General features: G+C 49.7%; 1 protein-coding gene across 5 annotated transcripts in view; it reads right to left on the bottom strand.

Moving 5' to 3' along the window:
- The window catches only part of LOC104045954 (Golgi integral membrane protein 4), a 38,290-nt gene extending 18,910 nt beyond the window's left edge, over window positions 1–19,380 (bottom strand). The window contains exons 1-5 of one of the 5 annotated variants that reach the window (XM_064470009.1): window positions 18,835–19,380; window positions 9,018–9,092; window positions 7,697–7,746; window positions 5,996–6,049; window positions 1,411–1,561 (exon numbers count right to left, since the gene is read on the bottom strand). In XM_064470009.1, the coding sequence (XP_064326079.1) occupies window positions 1,411–1,561; window positions 5,996–6,049; window positions 7,697–7,746; window positions 9,018–9,092; window positions 18,835–19,021 (517 nt within the window). In that variant the 5' untranslated portion in view covers window positions 19,022–19,380. Of the gene's footprint in view, window positions 1–1,410; window positions 1,562–5,995; window positions 6,050–7,696; window positions 7,747–8,885; window positions 8,918–9,017; window positions 9,093–18,834 lie in introns of those variants that run through there. The other 4 variants (XM_064470007.1, XM_064470010.1, XM_064470008.1 and 1 more) reach the window with 4 other exon arrangements.
- Between the last annotated feature and the right edge of the window lie 312 nt (window positions 19,381–19,692).

Genomic DNA, 19,692 nt, shown 5'->3' with positions numbered 1-19,692 from the left:
TTGGGGGCTGAATATTTAAAGAAGAGAAACAATCAAATATTTAGGTTTCACTTGCTTGTGCTCAGTTCCCCATTAACCCAGGAGTGTTCCTCAGATACTGGGGCTTTGTTGATCAAAGGAAAAAAAAAAAAACAAACAAACAAGGAAAACATCAGCAGATTTCACTCTCCCAGACCTAATCTAAGTAAGAACAGATGTGAACCTTAAAAACCTCACAATCTAATTAAACAGCAGACTAAACTGAAACTACTCTTTGGGAATTAAAGGGATCAGCGTCCTCTGCAATACTTGCGCTATTAAATGCATTTTATAGAACTACACCATTAATTACAAAAAGTATGTTTAATTTGATCCCGAGCTTAAATGCTAGAATTTACAGGATTCTAGTAGTACAGAAACTGGTTTTCATTGTCAAAAGTGTGCAGAGAAGTGGAAAACAAATATTGAAATAGGTGGGATACCTACATGCCACAATATTTTATCTCTGCTACAAAAAGCATCTCTGCTAACTTAGTCACAGTCACCCACCAGAGGGAGGACAGGGAAAGCCAGTATTATCTGATGGATGAACCTGTTGTTTCTGCCCCAGCCTACTGTGGAACCGCAGGCATGTATCTCTACCTTAGCCTCATGCCTTTTACTTTTGGATTATCTTATCCATTTTGAGTGTGACTTCCCTGGGGCATGGACTTTTTCACGGTCTGAATACGATCAGCATCTGGCACAATAATTTGTTATCTTGCCTAGCTCTACACAAATTCTACACAAATAAGATAAGTAGCGGCTGCAGTAAGAGTAAGCAGCCAGCAAAAGTTAATTAGGCTTTTAAAAATAACACCATGAAAGTGCTGGTGTTGACAGAAGCCATGGATGCCCCATGCAGTATAACGGCGCAGGGGTCTCTGAACCCCAGAGAACTCAACGGTTAAACCCAAGGTCGTGCAGTCTCCCATGGGGCTATAAAAAAAAAAAAGGAAGCTCCTCTCCTCCGCGACCCTGCACCGACCATGCAACTGCAGCCTGATCAGTGCATTTGCCAGCCCAAGCAGCCAGGGGCTTGTGCGGTGTGTATTCCTGCACAAAAACACCGCCCGTGAATGCCAGCGGCTTCCCTCGCAGGGGAAGGCTGCGCGATAGCCTGCTCTGCACCTCTCACCTCCCCTCAGCCCAACCTCAGGACACCTGGCCAGTTTTAACGCTGCCCTTGTTCCTGCCCCGCCGCCCTGAGGTAGGACAAAGCTCCAGCTGAGGTATGGAAGGGTAAAGGCGCGGCACACTCAGCCATACGGAGCGTCCCTAGGGTATCTGCAGACCTTCTGGGGGCTTGCAGAAGAAACACGGTCCTCTCCTGATCTCAGTTCCCCAGTCCTTTCTCTGCGGGGCGTTTGCTCAGCTCTCCGCCACACTCACCCTGCAAGTTTGCGACTTCGCTGTCCTTCTCCTGCTGCAGCTGGGCGTATTTCTGGCTGTGGGTCTCCAGTGCCTTACGATGTTCCAGTTTCAAGCTGTTGTGCTGCAGCTGTAGGTCAAGCAGCTGCTTCTTGACATCTTCGTGCTGGTTCTGAATATGAGAAGTGACAAAGAGTCAGTACAAGGAGAAGAAGAGTAATTTAGCTATTGCGAAGTGCTACTCAAGTGTCTCTGTTTAATAAGTTGCTTGGGGAGGCAGAAGAGATGTTTGTTCCTCCAAGAAGGTAGCTAGAAATCCCAGACACAATAAAATATTCTTTGTGTTCAGTGGTTCAGGAGGGATGTGAAATGTCAATTAAACTCTGCTTTGTGAAGCAGTTTGGGAGGTCTCCTTGGAAGCCACTAAGCTGGAAGCAGAATGTGGTGGCAAGTCCACTCCTGCCTGAAAAAAAAAAAAAAAAAAAAGAGAGATGGAGACTCAGACACAGCCAAGAACTACTCTATTCCTTCCCAACTTCCCTGCACGTCCTGCTCTGCGAGAGCAATGCAGGCTATAATATTTGCTGGTATCAAACCAAACGCCCATGGAACACTGCATAAATCCGGAGTCCCAGACATGCTGAAGGACAACATTACCTGCAAGGACAGTTTCCATGGTGCATGTAACATTCAGCCTGCACACTGCATTACAGGAATAGTTCACCTTTACGTAGGGCTACGGTCTAATTCCCGTTGCCTTTCTGCGTCCTGGTATCGCTGGTCACTTAGGACACAGACACCTAAACACTCAGGTTGTTCTCTCTGCTTGATTTGCCTCCTGGTAGCCTGGCTTCTCTCCCACCCACCACTGCAAGCTGCTAGAACAGGAGGGAGACCTTCTGCAAGGATACCACATCCTCTCATAGTGAGACTAGAGAGAGCCCACGCTCCCCACAGTAACATGGGGCTCACAGGCATGAAATGCAGGATAACAAGACTCTCACAAGACCTCAGACTATTTCAAGCAGGCCAAGAATTCATCAGATAGAAGTGGGTTGAAGAGCTGTTCTCTTCTCCCCTCCCCTCTTGCAGAGCCCAAGAACAAAACATGCTGAGACATCCTTTTGCTCAGACCCATTGAACCAGAATTCACCTCCTTTTTTGTTCCCATGGTAACCTAGAGAGTCCTTCCACATTCAGTTTGTCAACACCAATTATGTATGCAGATTGATTGGCTCACAGGTGAACCCTGGCCCTTACACAACAGCTCCTCAGGACTCAGGCAGTAATTTCTGTCCTGTAAAAAACCAAAAAATCTCCTTTTTCTAAAAAAACCCCAAACCTCTAAATGCTATCGATGATTCTATTTATCCCCAGTAAAACACAGGCCAAGGCATTCTCCCCTGAAGCAAATATCCTCCACTTCAACATGCAACGCAGAGCAAAAAAGCTATCAGTATGGAGGGGTCCCAGAGACAGAAGAAAGAGGGATGACAATGTCAGGTTAATCAGATCAAAGATCAGGAGGGAAAAAATCAAGAGAATAGAAGATTCCTGCTTTGGCTTTCGAAGACATGAGGTACTTACAGTTCCCACCCAAGCCACCAGCAGAAAGCACTGTAGATGAACCACATCCCTAAAACCATTTTGATACGAAACACCTCAGAAGCCGCAAACATTTGCAAGTGAAAATTGATTTTAACACGAAACTGTAAGCAATTCAAGGAATTTTAAGTCCTCATCAGCTCAGGTCAATTAATTTCTGGCCCGTGTTCTGTCTGGCAGGTGATGTGCATAATGTCCCTCCCCAGGCTGGTCACAGTCAGGACGAAGGGAGGGAGCATTCACCCTTTGATAGCAGCAGGAAGCTGAAGAGCGCGATAAGTGCCTTGACCGGGGTCACACAAAGCACCTGAGGCCCAGCCCAGCTCATTACACACACAGAGCATCCTCACTCCCAGCTGGTTTCTAAGGATGGCTGTGACAATGTATGCAAACCTCGGAAGGAATCTAAAGATGCTCTTTTATTGTAGTTGCGGTACGGGAGTTCTGGAACACGCTACATGTGATTATTTTTCAGAGAAGCAGCTTAACTCTAAGCAGAGCATTCTTTACCCAGTCAGTCCTACCAAAGCTAGGTATACTGATAGCCCTGAGGAAGCCAGGAACCTCTCATGTCCAGAGCTGCCCATGACTGTAATATCATTCCCTTCTCGACCCCCTAGATATGCCCTTTCACTCAGCCAAGCCGCAACTGCAAGACACAGCACGTGGGTGTTGTGCAGATCACGTACGAATGCAGCCGGGGGTGGCAGAACACCGAGACCATGGCATGGCAATGCCATGGCAATGGCATTTCGCTGTGTCCCTACCCATCGCGCCCAGCACTGCCACACGGGCTGCCGGGGTTTGACCCCGGCCAGCAGCTGAGCTCACTTGCTCGCTCCCCCCTCAGCGGGATGAGGGAGAGAACCCAAAAGCCAGGCAGCTGGAGGTCCAACTCTGCTCCGGAAAATAACCCCGCGGTGCAAAGAGTTGCTGGAACCCAGCTCTGTCTACATCCCAGACTCAAAGGGGCAGAGGCCTTGACTGTGTAAGCCCCGCTCAGCAGTAACTAAAACATCCCTGGGTTATCAACACTGTTTTCAGCACAAATCCCAAACATGCTCCATACTAGCTACTATGGAAAAAATTAACCCTATCCCACGCAAAACCAGCACAGGGGAAATCATATCATTCAGGAAGTCAGCTAGTCTTTCAAAGATCAGTCCTTCAACTCAGCTGTATGAATTCAGGCCAGCAAGGCCACTCATCCCACCTTCCCTTCGCTGTTCAGACAACATGTGGCACCCGAGGTGCATCAGCTCTACCTCTCCGAGGCCTATGGGGAAATGGGCAGGTGGGGGGGGGGGGAACGGGACAAAGAGAAAGAAAATAAAAGTGCCTTAAAAACATGTATTTCTGCCATGATTTAGAAAGCAGATTTTCAGGTAGCACTGTACAAAACAGAAGCAGTAACTGGACGCTTAGCCCACAAGCAAAGGAAGGGCACACCTCGTTGCAAATTTCCAAGTTTCAGCTGTTTCAGGAAGTCCACATTAAAAAAAAAAAAGAGATCTTTTGTTTCAAGCCACCCTTGCCTGCCTATGCCAGGATGCATTCTGCAGAATGATGTTAGCAAAAAAAAATTTTAATCTCCACTCAAGAGGATGAAAGGAATTGTAAGACAAAGTCTGGCCCCAGCAGGAATCCAGACACAGGCAACTACTGTAGCTGCTATTTTTGGACAAAGTCAAGCCCCCTGCCCCTTTGAGTCTGGTGTGCCAGCTGCAGATGGTAATCTGACAGAGGTGACTTCAGTACAGATCAGAATGACAGCAGTGGCCAGAAACACCAAAGCCAGATGTGCTGATGTGGCTTCATGGAAGTCTTTGGTCATTTGGGACATCCAGCTTAACAGAGTTAGTTGCTTCTGTTCAGCTTTACATGTCTCCTTCCTAGGTAATGGTGTTGCTGGCAGTAATCTCCCTCCTGAGGAAGCTAGTACCACTGGGAAGCATTTTTCACCTGTGCTCCAGTAACAGAAGTGTTACTCAGTCTCATAACTAGCTAGGAGTTGAGCTGAATACTGCTTTTTCAGGTTGGTGGGGCTGAAAAATACCACACTGCAGTCCCAAGGGCTGGCCTGTGCTTCAGCAGCTGTAAATGTAGTTAAAGAAAAAAATAGATTCCCCCCCAACCCTGATAAAAGGAAGCAAGAGAAAAGGGGAGTCAGGACGAAATGCTCTCGCTGTCCCCTTGAGACAAGCAAACCAGAGCATTCTGCTCAGACTGCAGTCGCTATGAAGAGGAACGTTACTATTGCAAAGCGTTCCCAGAATCCGCAGTGCTGGATAATACCCAAGAGACAGAACTGTACTTCCCTTTTCCCAAAGTTTGAATCCAACAAGCCAGGCAGCTGGAGTTCCAACTCCGCTCAGGAAATACAACCCAGCGGTGCTAAGGGTTGCTGGAACCTAGCCCTCTGTCTGCATCCCAGAATTAAATTATCATTTCGCTGCCAATGCTCTTAACTAAGACCTTTAGAAACCACCATCATCAGCCACAGTCACGTTGCTCTAACAAAAGCAAATTTTAACATCAAGATATGCTTCAGACAGAGCACGCGATAAGCTACAAAATGCTATAAGCTGCCCCCCTCTGACCCTTTTACATGGGCTGGAACACATTGTGTTAGCCCAAAGGGCAAGCTACGGTGAATAGACCCATTTTCACACTCAGAGACCCAGAAAAGAACACACTGAACAACAGAACTCCTGTGTAATAAACGGCACAAAGACTACCATTGAAACGAGGTATAGGTGAAGGCTGTAATCTGACACAAAGCCCAACAGAATAAATAGGAAACTCCCATGAACCTGAATAGTCAGGAAGGAATGTACATCGACACCACCGTGCAGTCCCCTCCCTCCGCGCTGGCACTAGCCGCACGAAACCCTCGGTCTCTCCTAGGCATCTCGGGCCAGCGAAAGCACCGACTCTCCTTCCAGGGAGCATTCTTTAACGCAGCAGAAGGTGCGTACGTGAAACCAGACTCCTCCCTTACCTTCAGTATCTTGTGCTGGGAACTGAGAGCCCCGTATCTGTTCATAGAATCTTGCTGGAAAGAAAAAGATTCAAACAATGCCATTAGATGCCGGAAAAAAACCTAAGGCAGGGAGAACCGCACGCGAGCACCTGCGCAGCCGCTGCCTGAACAGCAAGCTCCCCCTGCCCCTTCGCACGCAGGCACGCGCGTGGTGGCTGGGGAAACCCACCCAGGTGACCCGCAGAACGTGCGGCCCGAGCGCCGCCGGGAAAGAACCCTTTTCAAACAGCCTAGCCACCAGCTCATTAACTGAGCTCTCTTGATTCACATTCATAGCAGCTCTCCCCAGTCTTCGGTTCTTTATCTAGGACAGGCCCAGTGCTCAGCGAGCTTTGCACAGTGAAATACCCCCAAAGCCGGCTGAGCACTCCTTGCAGCAGCTGAGGGGGAGGCAGAGAGCACCAAAGCTCTTGCCTACACATAAAAATTGCGCCATTGAACCAAAAATTGATCACTAAGCGATTGGGTAAGCCTAAAGCAAACCCCTCTAACCAGGTACAGCTATCAAACTAAGCTCAACTGACACAAACCAGCAGCCAGGAGGGATTTACATGTGATGACAGAGGGGTCTGTACCGGTTTAACAGATCCCCTTATGCCTTGCTAAGGGTCACATGCTTCCCCTTTGTCCCCAGGGTACCATCCTTCACTGAAGCACCAGCACCTCAACACAGCAGGTGTGGAGGCCACCAGGCAGCTGTGCTCGAAGGCTAAGTCCCCGCAGCAGCAGCGGCACCTAAGAGGGAGCACGCTGCAGCTTTTCCCATCACATGCAGCTTTACAAACATCTGCTGGGATCTATGTTTGGGTAGCTTAAAGCAACATGGCTGAGATATTAAGCAGCACCATGGAAGGGCAAACTAACCATCATGCAGAGATTTCCACTACAACCCACAATTTAAGTTACACGATAAATACTCAATACGGTATGAAATATTACCGGCAAATGAGCACAAATTGCAAGGGAGCTGCCCAGCCATTAGAGCATTCAGATATTCATCCATGAGTCTCTGTAACAGGATGACATTGACCCACAGACGAGCAGGCTAAAAACAATTCCTCTTCTCCAGCATCTCATCAACAGATGCTCTGAGAATGGAATAAAACCAGCCTTATAACTTCAAGTGAATGGGACAGACTGTAACGCAGGGATGCATTTTTTCCTAACCCTCAATGAAGAGTCCTTCTTTTCCCTGCCGCATGAGAAGTCCACAAGCTAGTGGAAAACATTTCACAATCCCTGGAGACAGAAAACAATGGATATGCTTTCCCCCCAAAAAATCATGGCCTTTCTTCATGTTCTCTGTGGCGTGCCTGGCATTCAACTTCCCCAGGACTCTTCTGTACCATGAAACAGCAATTCTCTCTTCAGACTGCAGCACAGGACGCCCTGCTACACCAGGAGCTGACAATCAAATCATCTACTCTGCTATCACACGTGGGAGAAGGGACACAAGACAGTCTTTCCCTAAGATGAAGTAAACCCTCACACACCAACAGCCTTGCAAGGAAGAGTCAGCCAAAGTTCATCTTGTACCATAGACACTCCTAAGTCTTTCATGCCTTCCAGACAGCAGCACTGGCCTCACGGCTGGGGTGGTACTAGAAAAACCTTTACCGTTATTACACACACACACACAGAGGAAGAAACCATACCTACCTTCTCCTTGTTGAGAGCTTCCTGAGCTTCTAACTTATACACTAAAAAATCTAGAAATGGAAGAAGAGAAGACAATTAATGAGCTGGAATTTAACAAGGATCTGGTTTATATTTTGGTGGGGGGAGGGAAGGAGGAAATCAGGCCCTTGTTGAGCAAAAGGCTGCAACTCAACAAGCTGGAATGCAGATGCTGCTAGGAGCCTCCACGCAATGCCCTCAGAAAGATGGATGGACGGACGCCTCTCATGGAAAATAGTACCATCTAGACTGGCCCAAATGTCCTTCCTTTCCCATTCTACAGGCAAGTGCGTTGGTGACTTTCTACTTCAGCATGCAAACAGCCATATTTTGATGTGACTGAAGCTGTGTGAGGATTTGGGGTGCTCTGAAATGAGAAATGACTCTGGAAAAGAGAAATCAAAGCTTCTGAGAGACCAAAAGGAATTAACCTGATCTCATCTGCACCACCTTCTTAAAATGGGAAGGTCCCACAGCAAGGTAATGCTTGTTAGGATGCTTCATTTTCTCAGTCGGTCCCCACCAAATAAACAAAAGAGGCAGAAATGCAGCTTCTCCCTTAGCTATATAGCCACATAGCTACAGCCAAGCCTGGATGCTCTATGTCAGCATTTCCAGAAACACAGTGCAGGTAGGAGTAAGGAGTAGTGATGTTACTCTACATAGCAGTTTTGAAGATAAAAACCCAGCTATTAAGTTGCCAACAACAATCAGGTGCAAAGGGCTCTGACATCCAAGCATGCTACTCCACTGAAAAGTAGATGAGCTAACCTATAAGCTTTCTACTTCCTCTTGTATTCAATGGTCTTAAAATATCCTGCATACGTCTGTCTACTTTTGTAGATCAATCTTAAAGGCTCTGACAGTCTGTATTGTCCATGTATTATGGAGTGCAGTGATGCTAATATTATTCAGCACTTGTAGAGCTCAGCATCTTCAAATTACTTATAAGTTTACGTATTTCCAAGAAAAAAAAAAAAGCACAGTTTAGTGCCAGGTTTAGCTATCACCTGAAGTGCTCAGAGATCACGTTCTGGGTTACTCAGAGATTAGACTGAGGACGTATGCAGGAATACGAGAGAACAGAACCCACCTTGCGGCACCTTTTGCCCGTGGGCAATGGACAAGTCAGTGAACTATTCTCTAAGTACAAACCAGGGATGAGTCTCACCTGGGGGCATTCAGTAACATCCACACAGGGCCCTGAAGGAAGAAAACACTTTGGATACAACACACACGCCTCCCCAGAGAACAGCTGGAGGGTGAGCTGGCCACCGCTCCACCGCCCGTGCAAGAGACTCACCTTCCTTCGTCTTCTTGTGTTCCCCTCGCTCCTTCTGCAAGGATCGTTCTAGCCGGGATCTGTGCTCATACACAACTGGGGAAGCAGAAAGAGGCAGAGCATGAGATAAACCCTGGAATTTCTTCCCACATATTTTTCCCCAAAACAGGCCTCTCGCGGGCCACGTGACCAGGGGCACACGTGGACCTCAAATCCTTCCATGGAGTGGGCCAGCAAGTGCCTAAGAGGGGAGGCTTGGGCAGCGGAGCCTTACCTGTTCTGAATGGCCTGCATCACCCTGCGTTTCTAGGCTTAAACACACAGTAGCTCACATGTAAAGTCCAGACCAAGCAAATCAACGGTCCTGAAATACATGCAGATACCTGATGTCCTAAAAAACGAAAGGGTCGCCTCCCGCCGCAGCTGTTTGCACTTCTTGAAGGGCCACTTTTTTTTTTTTTCTTCACTTGAAAAGGAGGCTGAGGGGAGACCTTATCGCTCCCTACAACTACCTGAAGGGAGGTTGTAGCAAGGTGGGGGTTGGTCTCCCAAGTAACTAGCGACAAGACGAGAGGAAATGGCCTCAAGTTGCATCAAGGGAGGTTAGATTGGATATTAGGAAAAATTTCTTCATCAAAAGGTTTGTCAAGCACTGGAACAGGCTGCCCAGGGAAGTGGTGGACTCACTGTCCCTGGAGGTATTTATAAGACATGTAGATGTGATGCTTAGGGACATGGTTTAGCGGTGGCCTTGGCAGTGCTGGGTTAATGGCTGGACTTGGTGATCTTAAAGGTCTTTTCCAACCTAAGTGATTCTATGATTCTTTGTCAACTGTGACCAGATAATGTCTGGAGCAAGGTGGGGACAGTTAGACTAGGGACAATGGATATTCCTTATATACCACGCCAGTCTGTCATCCTGTGAGTATCTGCACTCAGGGTTTGCTTTGGAGTCCAAGCTGCAAAGCCCAAGAGCTGGCTTTAGCAGCCAGTGGCTAAACTGTATATTTGTGGGCTCATTCCACTACCAGGCTCAAGACAGCCAGAGCCTTCCAGGACATCTGTTCTGTAGAGGCATCAGCAGCATGCAGGGGAGACATTTTCTCCCCTTCCACAACCTGACCACTAACCAGCCCTCAGGCCACTAAGGAGAAGTCAGCCAAGCAGCTCCCTCTCCCACTACACACAAAAGGGGATCCGTACTCTGCACAGAAGCCAAGAAGGGAGAGGGATGAGACTGCTTCGTACAGCAGCCACACAACAAATGGAAGTGCCAGAGAAGCCTCCTGATGGATGGTGATTTTAACCCACTCTGATGTCTGAGTGCTAACCAGGAGCTTTCCCTGAGTCACAGCACTTGGCTGCAACAGGGTCCTCCGTCCCCTCTGCACCAGGGCTGCCACCACACCAGACTGGCACCGGGTGGCAGTTCAGAGGGGAGGGGCAATAAAAGAAACTTGCCCCCAGAGCCAAGGTCTCCGGGGGCAAGTCAAGCCATGATGCACCATCTCCAGGAAAGCTAACAAAGGGGGGTGATATTTGTACACATTGAACAAGTGCTAACCCGTTCCTCGCTTAAATCTTGCCAAGCCAAGAGCCCCAAGTGACCTGTGCTCTCCCTGCAAGTGAATCTATAGAGACTGCCAGCTCCCCTCAGGCCATACAGGAGCAGCAAAGGTGGTGTATGTCCTGCATTAACAGGCGGTTTGCTGCATGAGAGCAGACACTCGACCTGGGGAAATAAGAGACACAAAACATCTATATGTATATCTAATGTTTTACAATGTTGGCCATCAGCGGCACCAAGCCTATGGTGGTGCAGGTGTTGCTCTCGGTCTATACATAGAGAGGAGCTCATAGGAGTTCTCGCATCCTGAAAGTCAGGCTAGGACATTTTTCTAAACAATTCTAAAGATCATCCAGGAACCGTAAGGCTGAGGTAGGGACTACACAAGAATCAAACTTTGTGATCAGAATAGTCCTTCCTTGCCCTGCCATCGAGTCTGACACCTCTGTAGCACCTGAAGGAAAACAAACAAAAAAAAAACACCCAAAGAAAAACACTTTCTCTGCCGCCCCACCCAATTCTGCCCAGGCAGGAAATTCAAGCCACCCGAGTCATCAGGAGTCCACAGAACTCACAGCCTCCCTATGCCTCACCTCTTCCTTCAGCATTGCAAAATGGCAACTATTCCTTGCATTTTTAGACGGTGTCTCCCTCACGGCAGGTCTCTCGTTACACTAAGTGCACGAAGACTGTAATTTCACCAGGCAGCAAAGCACTGCTGCCATGATTATTCTTCAAGAGTTTTTTTAATCAAAGCAGGGCATTCCAGGGAAGCATTCCTCGCCTTTATGAGCCACATCCCCCTGCAAATTCATGCAGGACAGACCTGAGAGTACAGTCTAATCACTTTATCCAGCTTCTTTAAAAGCCTGCTTCACTACTGCGTACTTCTCTTCTGCTGGATCACAACAAATCCAAGCCTGGTGGCTTTACCAGGACCCTCACGAAGACTGGTGGTGTTCCTCCCACCCGGAAATGCCTTTTCCACACAGAAAAAGAACCTCCACATGGTTTAACTCCATGATTTTTAAGCCAAGCTCATGACATTGGCTAGGTCCAAGCTTGGGAGTTTTGCAACACTTTGGTTTACCAGCAGTGGATCTGTTAATGTTTACAGTGACCTCCAGCAGTAGCCGAGTGCCGGAGCGAATCGGGGGGAAAAAGTAGTAGTGATAAATGAAGCCAAGCACGGTGAAGTGTTGAGTCCTAAGGGTTTTGCCAGTTGTAGTACAACTGCTTCCTAAGCTTTCTGGGGGCGCTACCCCAGCTAGCCAAGGTAGGCAAGCAGCCTAGATACTGAGGGCAGCTGGAGCTGAGGCTCCAGCCTCAAGTCACAAACCGAATCCAAATATCTTGGTATCCCATTGTCTCCTGTGGATCAATTTCAGCACCTCCAGACAGTGACTTTTCCTGTTCTGAAATCAAGGCTTCAACAGGAAAAGACAGACCAAGTTGGCTTTTCCTGGACTCTGCTGTTTTTAGACACTGCAGGTACAAGAACTCTGTTTTAGGCTCTGCCAGCCTGGGCTCATCATGTGCCAAGCTCAGCCCCACCCCTGACTGAGGAGCCATTCCCCAGGCATACACTCACATCCAAGCCGTCTCCCCTGACCTCATCTAATTCTGTCGCTTGTGACCTCCCTCAGGGAGCGGGAAGGGCCAGCATCCTAGGTCAGGAATTCCTGTTGTCACCATCTCCTTCCTTTTCTTTGTTATCTTCCAAGTTAACAAAGACAGACATCCCAGTGGTTAAGATGCTTCCCCTGGGCTGGGCCACTTCATTAATATTTTCCTCTGAAGTGAGGAAACTACCATATTCTCCAAACCATTACAGCAGAAATATTTGGTTTCAATCCGGAAGGATTATTTTCCCCTGCTGAGCACGTTGGTAAGCAGCAAGCCCATCACCGCAGCTGTCCAAGCATCTACTTCATGACAGCTTTATTTTTAGAAGCACTTTTCCCAACAGACTACTCAGATGTCACCCTGAGGGCTTTCCCCGCCCAGCTAAGCACACAAGAGACTGGGTGCTTCTTCACTACATGCTAAAAAGCCTTGTTCAATGAAATTATCATCTTCAGAACATCAGCCGCTTCCCAAAAGATTTGTGAGCTCTGGGCACTCATGTTTCTGCCACAAACATCTCACTTTCTGGCAGTCTTATCTAACAGACACCCTGAGGACAAGTCTTTGATGTGATGAGAACCTCACACCAGCAATGAAAAGTCAGGGCTGCTGGGACTATTAGGAATGCCCAGCAATTCACAGGCTCTGCCATGCCCTTTCATGTACTCTGAGCTTCCAGTCTTGCGTTTACCTCAGCAGTTCTGGTCTGGAGGAATTCCCCATGTTGGAGTTTCTCCTGTGGGCATTGAATTTCATTTTCTACTAACCTGAGTGTACTGAAAGAGAACAGAGTCTATGACCAGGGCTAGAAACACCCCACACAGACAGGTTACCTACCTCCCCAGGTCCCTGCAGCTGAAAAACCCAGGGCAATGAGGCAGCGACCAGCCTTGCTCACGGCACAGTTGTGCTCCATCAGCCAGAGGGCAAAGCGCCCAGCGTAGCACAGGAGGCAAGCTGAACAGCTATAGCCTCACTCAGAAAAGCCAAGCACTCTCAGCACAGGACCAGGCAAATAAATAACTATTTAGTGTAGAAAAGGTCTGCTTAGATGACCCGAAACTACCAGCTGCTATTGATCTCACAGAGTAAATGGGAAACTAAAGCACAGGAAAGCATCTATAGCAATAGGCTTGTGCTAACACCCACAACCACAAACCCTAATGCAAGCACCACAAAGCAGATGGGCCTTCAGGAACAGCTCCATTACAGAGGTTGTTTATTCAGAAGTTTAGGACACAAAATCTGGCTCTCTGACACTTTATTTTTTTAATAGGATAAGCTGAAGTAACCTCTAGTGACTAGGAAAAAAAAAGCTGTAATCTCTCCCACCATTCTTCCAGGTCTCCAGAGCCCAGAAAAGGCAGGTTCAGCTTTTCACAAAGCATCGAGTAAGTGTTGCACAAAGTAGTCTCTCTACTCGTCTTTGTGGTAGGATACAGCAACAACTTCGCAGACCAAAATGGCTCTGTATGGCTTCAGAGGACAGGAAGCCAGGAAGTCTTTAACAATTTGCAATTACAAGAGAGAATGGAGGGTGGTCAGTGTCTAAACCCAGGCTGGAACTGAGCCAGAACTCAGCACTAAAGCACTGTCACCTGCTGCCAAATGAGCTAAAATGCAGAACTTGGACTGCTGAAACAATGAAATCCCTTGCAGTGCCTTGCCTTTGGGAAAGAACAAGTCAGGCCTTCCACAGACGCGTTCTCATTTTAAAAGCTCACATAAAACAGCGTGTTTGTGTGAAGGGGATGCCTCATATACCCTAGAGAGGCAAGATAAACATCTGCCAGGGAGACTTTAAGAGTACCGTAAAGGGAGAGTGATTCCAGTCTTGCCAACAGTCCCAGGTTTTACTCTCCTTCTGTTCAAGTAGTTTAATTTTACCCCTGCCTGGGAAAGCCACGAGTGCGTGCTAGCTCCCTCCTTTCAGGGGGCAAGGCAGCAGAGGCGTCAGATTTACTGCTCTGGTTCTGCTAAAACCATGCACGGCGCATAGTTCTTGGGCCATTTCTATGCCAATAGCACAAAGTGTGGCAAGAGCCGTCCTTCGGCCCATGGCTCACAGCTCCAAGCGGCTCTCAGCGCACAGAGATCACCACCACCTTCCAGACTGCACCGTGCTCCTTCCCCTCATAGCTAATCACCCAGAAGCAGCTTTCTTCTCTGCTGCTCTCCTTGTTAGAGGCATCAGGTACTCCTGCCAGTCTCCATCCAGTCACATCACAACTGATCACCCACGGCACCAGTCGCTCAGGCTCAAGAATCATCCAGAGCAAGGGACAAGGGGAGCAGAACAAAAGCCAGACTAATCGTACTTCCCTCTCTGACCCAGAGAGATGGCAAAGGCAAGACAGTGACAAGGTTTTGGTAGCGGGGGGGCTAGAGGGGTGACTTCTGGGAGAAGCTGCTAGAAGCTTCCCCCGTGTCCAGTAGAGCCAATGCTGGCCGGCTCCAAGATAGACCCGCTGCTGGCCAAGGCCGAGCCCATCAGCGACGCTGGTAGCACCTAGGGACAATATATTTAAGAAGGGGGGAAAGAAAAAGTGCACAACTGCAGCTGGAGAAAGGGGTGAGAATGTGTGAGAGGAGCAGCCCTGCAGACACCGAGGTCAGTGAAGGAGGGAAGGAGGTGCTCCAGGTGCCGGAGCAGAGATTCCCGTGAAGACCGCGCTGAGGCAGGCTGTGTCCCTGCAGCCCAGGGGGGCTAGCGGTGGAGCAGATATCCCCCTGCAGTCTGTGGGGACCCCACACCAGAGCAGGAGGATGCCCAGAGGAGGCTGTGACCCCGTGGGCAGCCCACGCTGGAGCAGGCTCCTGGCAGGACCCGTGAATCCATGGGGAGAGGAGCCCACGCTGGGGCAGGTTTGCTGGCAGGACCTGTGACCCCATGGGGGACCCGCACTGCAGCAGGGGAGGAGTGTGAGGAGTCATGTGTGTGTGTCCCGAAGAGGAAGGAGTGGCAGAGACAGCGTGTGATGAACTGACCCCAACCCCCATTCCCTGCCCCCCTGCGCTGCCAGAGAGGGGGAGGGAGAGAAAATCAGGAGTAAAGTTAAGCCCGGGAAGAAGGGAGGGGTGGGGGGAAGGTGTTATAAGGTTTAGTTTTTATTTCTCATTACCCTACTCTGATTTGGTAGGTAATAAATTATACTAATTTCCCAAAGTCGAGTCTGTTTTGCCCATGATGGTAATTGGTGACTGATCTCTCCCTGTCCTTATCTCAACCCACGAGCTTTTCGTTATATTTTCTCTCCCCTGTCCAGCTGAGGAGGGGGGTGACTGCTTTGGTGGGCACCCAGCGTCCAGCCAGGGTCAACCCACCAGACAGACTGGGTAGAAGACATCCGATGGTGAGGGCGGGAGTGCTCGTGCTCAGCCACTGTGCGATGGCAGCCTGTTGTGGGATAGCAAATCCCTCCATCCCAGACATCAGTTTGGTGTGCCATTGTCAGGCCACATCAGGAATATCAGACAGAAGGGGACAGTACTATAAATGCACCCTTCCTTCCCATCTGTTCATGGAGTACTGTTTGTCAGTGAAGCGACCGAAATAAACTCTCTCTAGTTCCCCTCAGAGCCTCCAGGCAGCAGCGTGCTCGTACATACGCAGGCACACACCTACGGGAAGTGGGAGGTGGCAAAGCAACACTTTGCTTAAAGCCACCTGCTACATAACTCCGTGGCATGAGTTTGGGGTGGGGGCCAAGACAGAACAGATTCATCAGAAGCGCACACCAGGCCACAGCTTGCCAGACGGCGTCTCTAACCCCCTCTGAGCCTCATGACACAGCACCAGAGTCCCCCAGATCACAGCCCATAAGGGAGAGCCTAGTACTTTGCAAGGGGTCTCCGTGCTCTTTCAGACATACCTCCAACCCCAGCAGAAACAAGAGATGCAGGGACAGAAAAGCCAAGCAGATTTTTCTCCTGGATTCCACCTGGACCACGATGCAAAAAAGAGGGTCACACAAACAGCTACCTCTGCGTGCAGCAGCGAGAGCTGGCCGGGACAAGGGCTACTAACCACCAGGCAAGAGGTTGGACAGGGTCACGCACACCACAATATCTCCCTTTCTTCTTCTCACACAATGTGTTTTACCTTACAGCAAAGTCAGCAGCTGCTTTATTCTTGTTTTAAAAGAGTAGATAAGATCCATTTCCCCGTGTGCGGCCAGTAGAAGCCAGCACGTGGGACAGGGAGTGCTGGCGCCAAGACAGCTTTGCTCCCTCCTCCCCTTGCTTTCCCTTTCCCTTTCACTCAACTCTCAGCCCAGCCCTAAGCTTTCAAGCTTTATTTACAGAGGCTACCAGCAGCATTAACCATATATTGTACTGAGATATAAGGTGGGTAGGAAATACTGGATAGCTGGAAGGACACACCTGAAGCACTAGTTAAACAGTACTCAATTCCACCTCAGAATAACACTTCCTCCTTTTGTAGGGCTGGAAAGACAGAAATCAGATGCAGAAGACAGGGCAATTAAAGCCACGCAACAAGCCAGCACGGGGGCAGGGATCGAGCCCACAGCCCCGACTCCCCACTCTGTTCAGCACCAAAGCACCGCAGGGAGCAGCGCTGCAAGATGACAGCACGACGGCCGTCTGTGCAAATACTGCTTCACTTTAAGACTTCCATGAACGTGGCTCCTAGCTGCCAATTGCTAGGCTTCTCCCACCAGCCAAATCCAACACGAAGCTTTGCCTTTGTTAAAATTGTTGGACAAGCAAGTGTCCTTTCAAAATAAAAAGGGTATCCATGGCAACAGCTGTATTTAGGACTGGGAGGACTGACAGAGGGTTAGAAACCCCAGCAACAGGCTACACCTCTGCCACTCAAACATATTCGGGTGAAAAAAAAAATACTATGAGCCTGTCTCAGTGGTTTGCTTGAGGCTGCTGTTCCCAAAACTGGCCTTCCCTGAGGCTACTGCTGTCATCTTATTCTCTGAAGAACGAGCCACTCTCTCGAAGAGAAGTGAGAAGTGCTGACACACCAGAAAGGAATGTGGGCTAACTTCTGTCCTGCCGATCTTTGCATCTCCGAAACACAGGATGCAGGTGGACATTGCCGTGGCTGGGACCGTGCAGCACATCAGGAGCTGTAGCTGACTGCCTTGTGATAGAGTAAGGAGAAATGGAAGCAAAACAGAAGATAATAGAAGTGAGCCTATACACACACTAGATAATTCACAAGACTGGTTTTTAAAGCATGTTTCCTTGAGAGACAAACAGAATACATACACCAGACTCTGCTTTCCCAGTTTACAGGTAGGAATAATCTGCCCTGAGCACAAGAAGCATATGTACAATGCTACATTCACATCACACACTGCACACAAAAGCACCAGAAAAGGTTTAACCTTAAAAGGCACACACATTGAATCAGAGATCTGCAGAATCCCCCAGCAATACAGGCTAGAGAAACAACGTCACTGGGTATGGCAACATCGGGCATAATGGAGACCCCATATTTTGTTTGAGCCTGAGGAAGAGCTCTCGATTTAAAGACTTTCTTCTAACAAGTGGGTTTAGATTATAAAATGTTAATTTGACCTCTTGACCTTGAGTCACTAGAACCACAGGCAAACAGTATTTTGTCCACATAAAATTCATTCTGTGGGTATCCCAGAACCAACCCATCCTCCAGCATTACCAGCACAACTGCTGCTACCAAGGAGTGGATTCCCACCGAACCTCCCTATAGGGAGCTCAGCAAATCCCGCTAGAGACTCCAGATCTGGTGACAGGTGCTGGAAACCTAGCTCAGGCAGCCACAGTAAGGCTAAAATGACAGACTAGACAAAGAAGGTAAGAGTTCAGCAATGGAGTAACACGTGTCCTCAGCCTTCCCTACTGCGATCTCTCCATGGGCTAAGATGTCATTCTCTCACAGTTAGACATTTATGTAAGGAGGACAAGTGAGGGGGAAAGGGGGAGGGGGAATACACATATTATGCTTTCCTTCTGGTAGCTCTTGCCAGCGGAACCAAGCGCTGGTCAGTGGGCTCAGAAAACCCAATTCTTCCTCCTTCTCCCCCCTTTCTAGGGAGCTCTGTACTGCAGCATCCATCAGCCCCAAACAAGCTGCCAAGACTTCTCCAGTCACAGATCAATCCCTTGAGAAGACAGGTTTGTTTTCTTGCAGAGGCAACGGGCAGGACGCAGTATGATGACAAACTTTACTAAAGGACCCCTTGCCTCTCTCTTTGCTTCCCGAACAGACGCTCCTGCGGGCTGGAGAGCAGAGCCACATCTCGGAGCCAGCCCAACCAGCCTCTGTAAGCCCTAATTGCATTTTTACTGCTTCACATTTAGAATGACATAGGTCTTTACAGCCAAAGGGAACCGCGGGGAGATGAAATGGAATAGACGCGATGCAGCTGAACTCACCAATCCAGCACACTCTGTTCCCTTTGCTACTGCGAGCAGCAATTCTAAGCTATTCTAATTCTAGACAGCAAAAGCGGGGGGAGGAAATAGGTGACAGCATCGTTTTAGAGATCCTTAAAGCCAAAAGCTGAACCCTGCTCTGCAAAGGCACCCTGCTTGTCCCTGGGCTGTACGGGAAAACCACCAGCAGGGACTGTTGGGAGAGGGGGCAGCTCGGCGTGGGTGCACACCCACAGGGAGAGGGTCACTCACCTTGGAGCTGGGCAGAGAGCGCTTCCTGCTGCTGTTTGTATTTCTGGGCCAGGGCTTCAGCGTTCTGCACCTTTTGCTGCAAGTGGCTGTACATGAAAACTCCCGAGCCCAAACACGCCACAGTCACCAGGCAAAACCCGGTCTGCAGAAGCCCCTTCTGCCTCCTCGAGCATATGCCAGTGCCCATGATGGGGCCGAAGCAAAGCGATGTACCACTGCCTCCCCGGCGCTGCTAAAGCATCTGATTATTTTTACCCAACAGCCCCTTTCCTCCGCAAATTCGCAGATCCCTCTGCAAGACGCGATCAAAGTCTCGCCTTCGCTCCCTTCCAGCCCTCAGAGAAGCGGCGGACGATCCCGCGACGTTTTATCCCTCGTTGCCATTGGGAGCGAAGCGCAGCCCAACGCCGGTGTCCGAGAGGAGCCGCCAGCGCATCCCTCAGCTGCAAACCGCGCCGGGGGACCGGCCCGGGCGGCGGGGAGAGACGAGGAGGAGGAGGAGGAGGAGGAGGAGGAGGAGGAAAACTTTTGCTTCCCATGTGCTGCAGCGGAGGTGGGGCGGGAAGGGGGTACCGCCGCTTTTGGCTCTTCCCACCTCCCCCTCTGGAGCACCGACCGGAAAAAATAAGCCGGCGGGACGAGAAGCACTTTCTGCCGCCTCCCCGCGGAGCTGCGAGAGGAAGCGGCGGCACCGGCGCCGGGAGCGGGGCCAGGAAACCGGCGGCGGCAGCCGGGCTGCGGCGGGAGGGGGGCGGGCCGCGGGCCCGCAGCGCCCCGGAGCCCCCCCGCCGCCGTCCCGGGGCGCCCCGGCGAGCGGGCGGCTCCCCGCGGGGCTCCCCGCTGCCCAGCCCGCCCGAC

Source organism: Phalacrocorax carbo, chromosome 20 (genome assembly GCF_963921805.1).
Source record: "Phalacrocorax carbo chromosome 20, bPhaCar2.1, whole genome shotgun sequence".
Lineage (NCBI taxonomy): Eukaryota > Metazoa > Chordata > Aves > Suliformes > Phalacrocoracidae > Phalacrocorax > Phalacrocorax carbo.
Note: the sequence above shows the minus strand (reverse complement) of the source record. Positions and strands in the feature narration are given on the sequence as shown.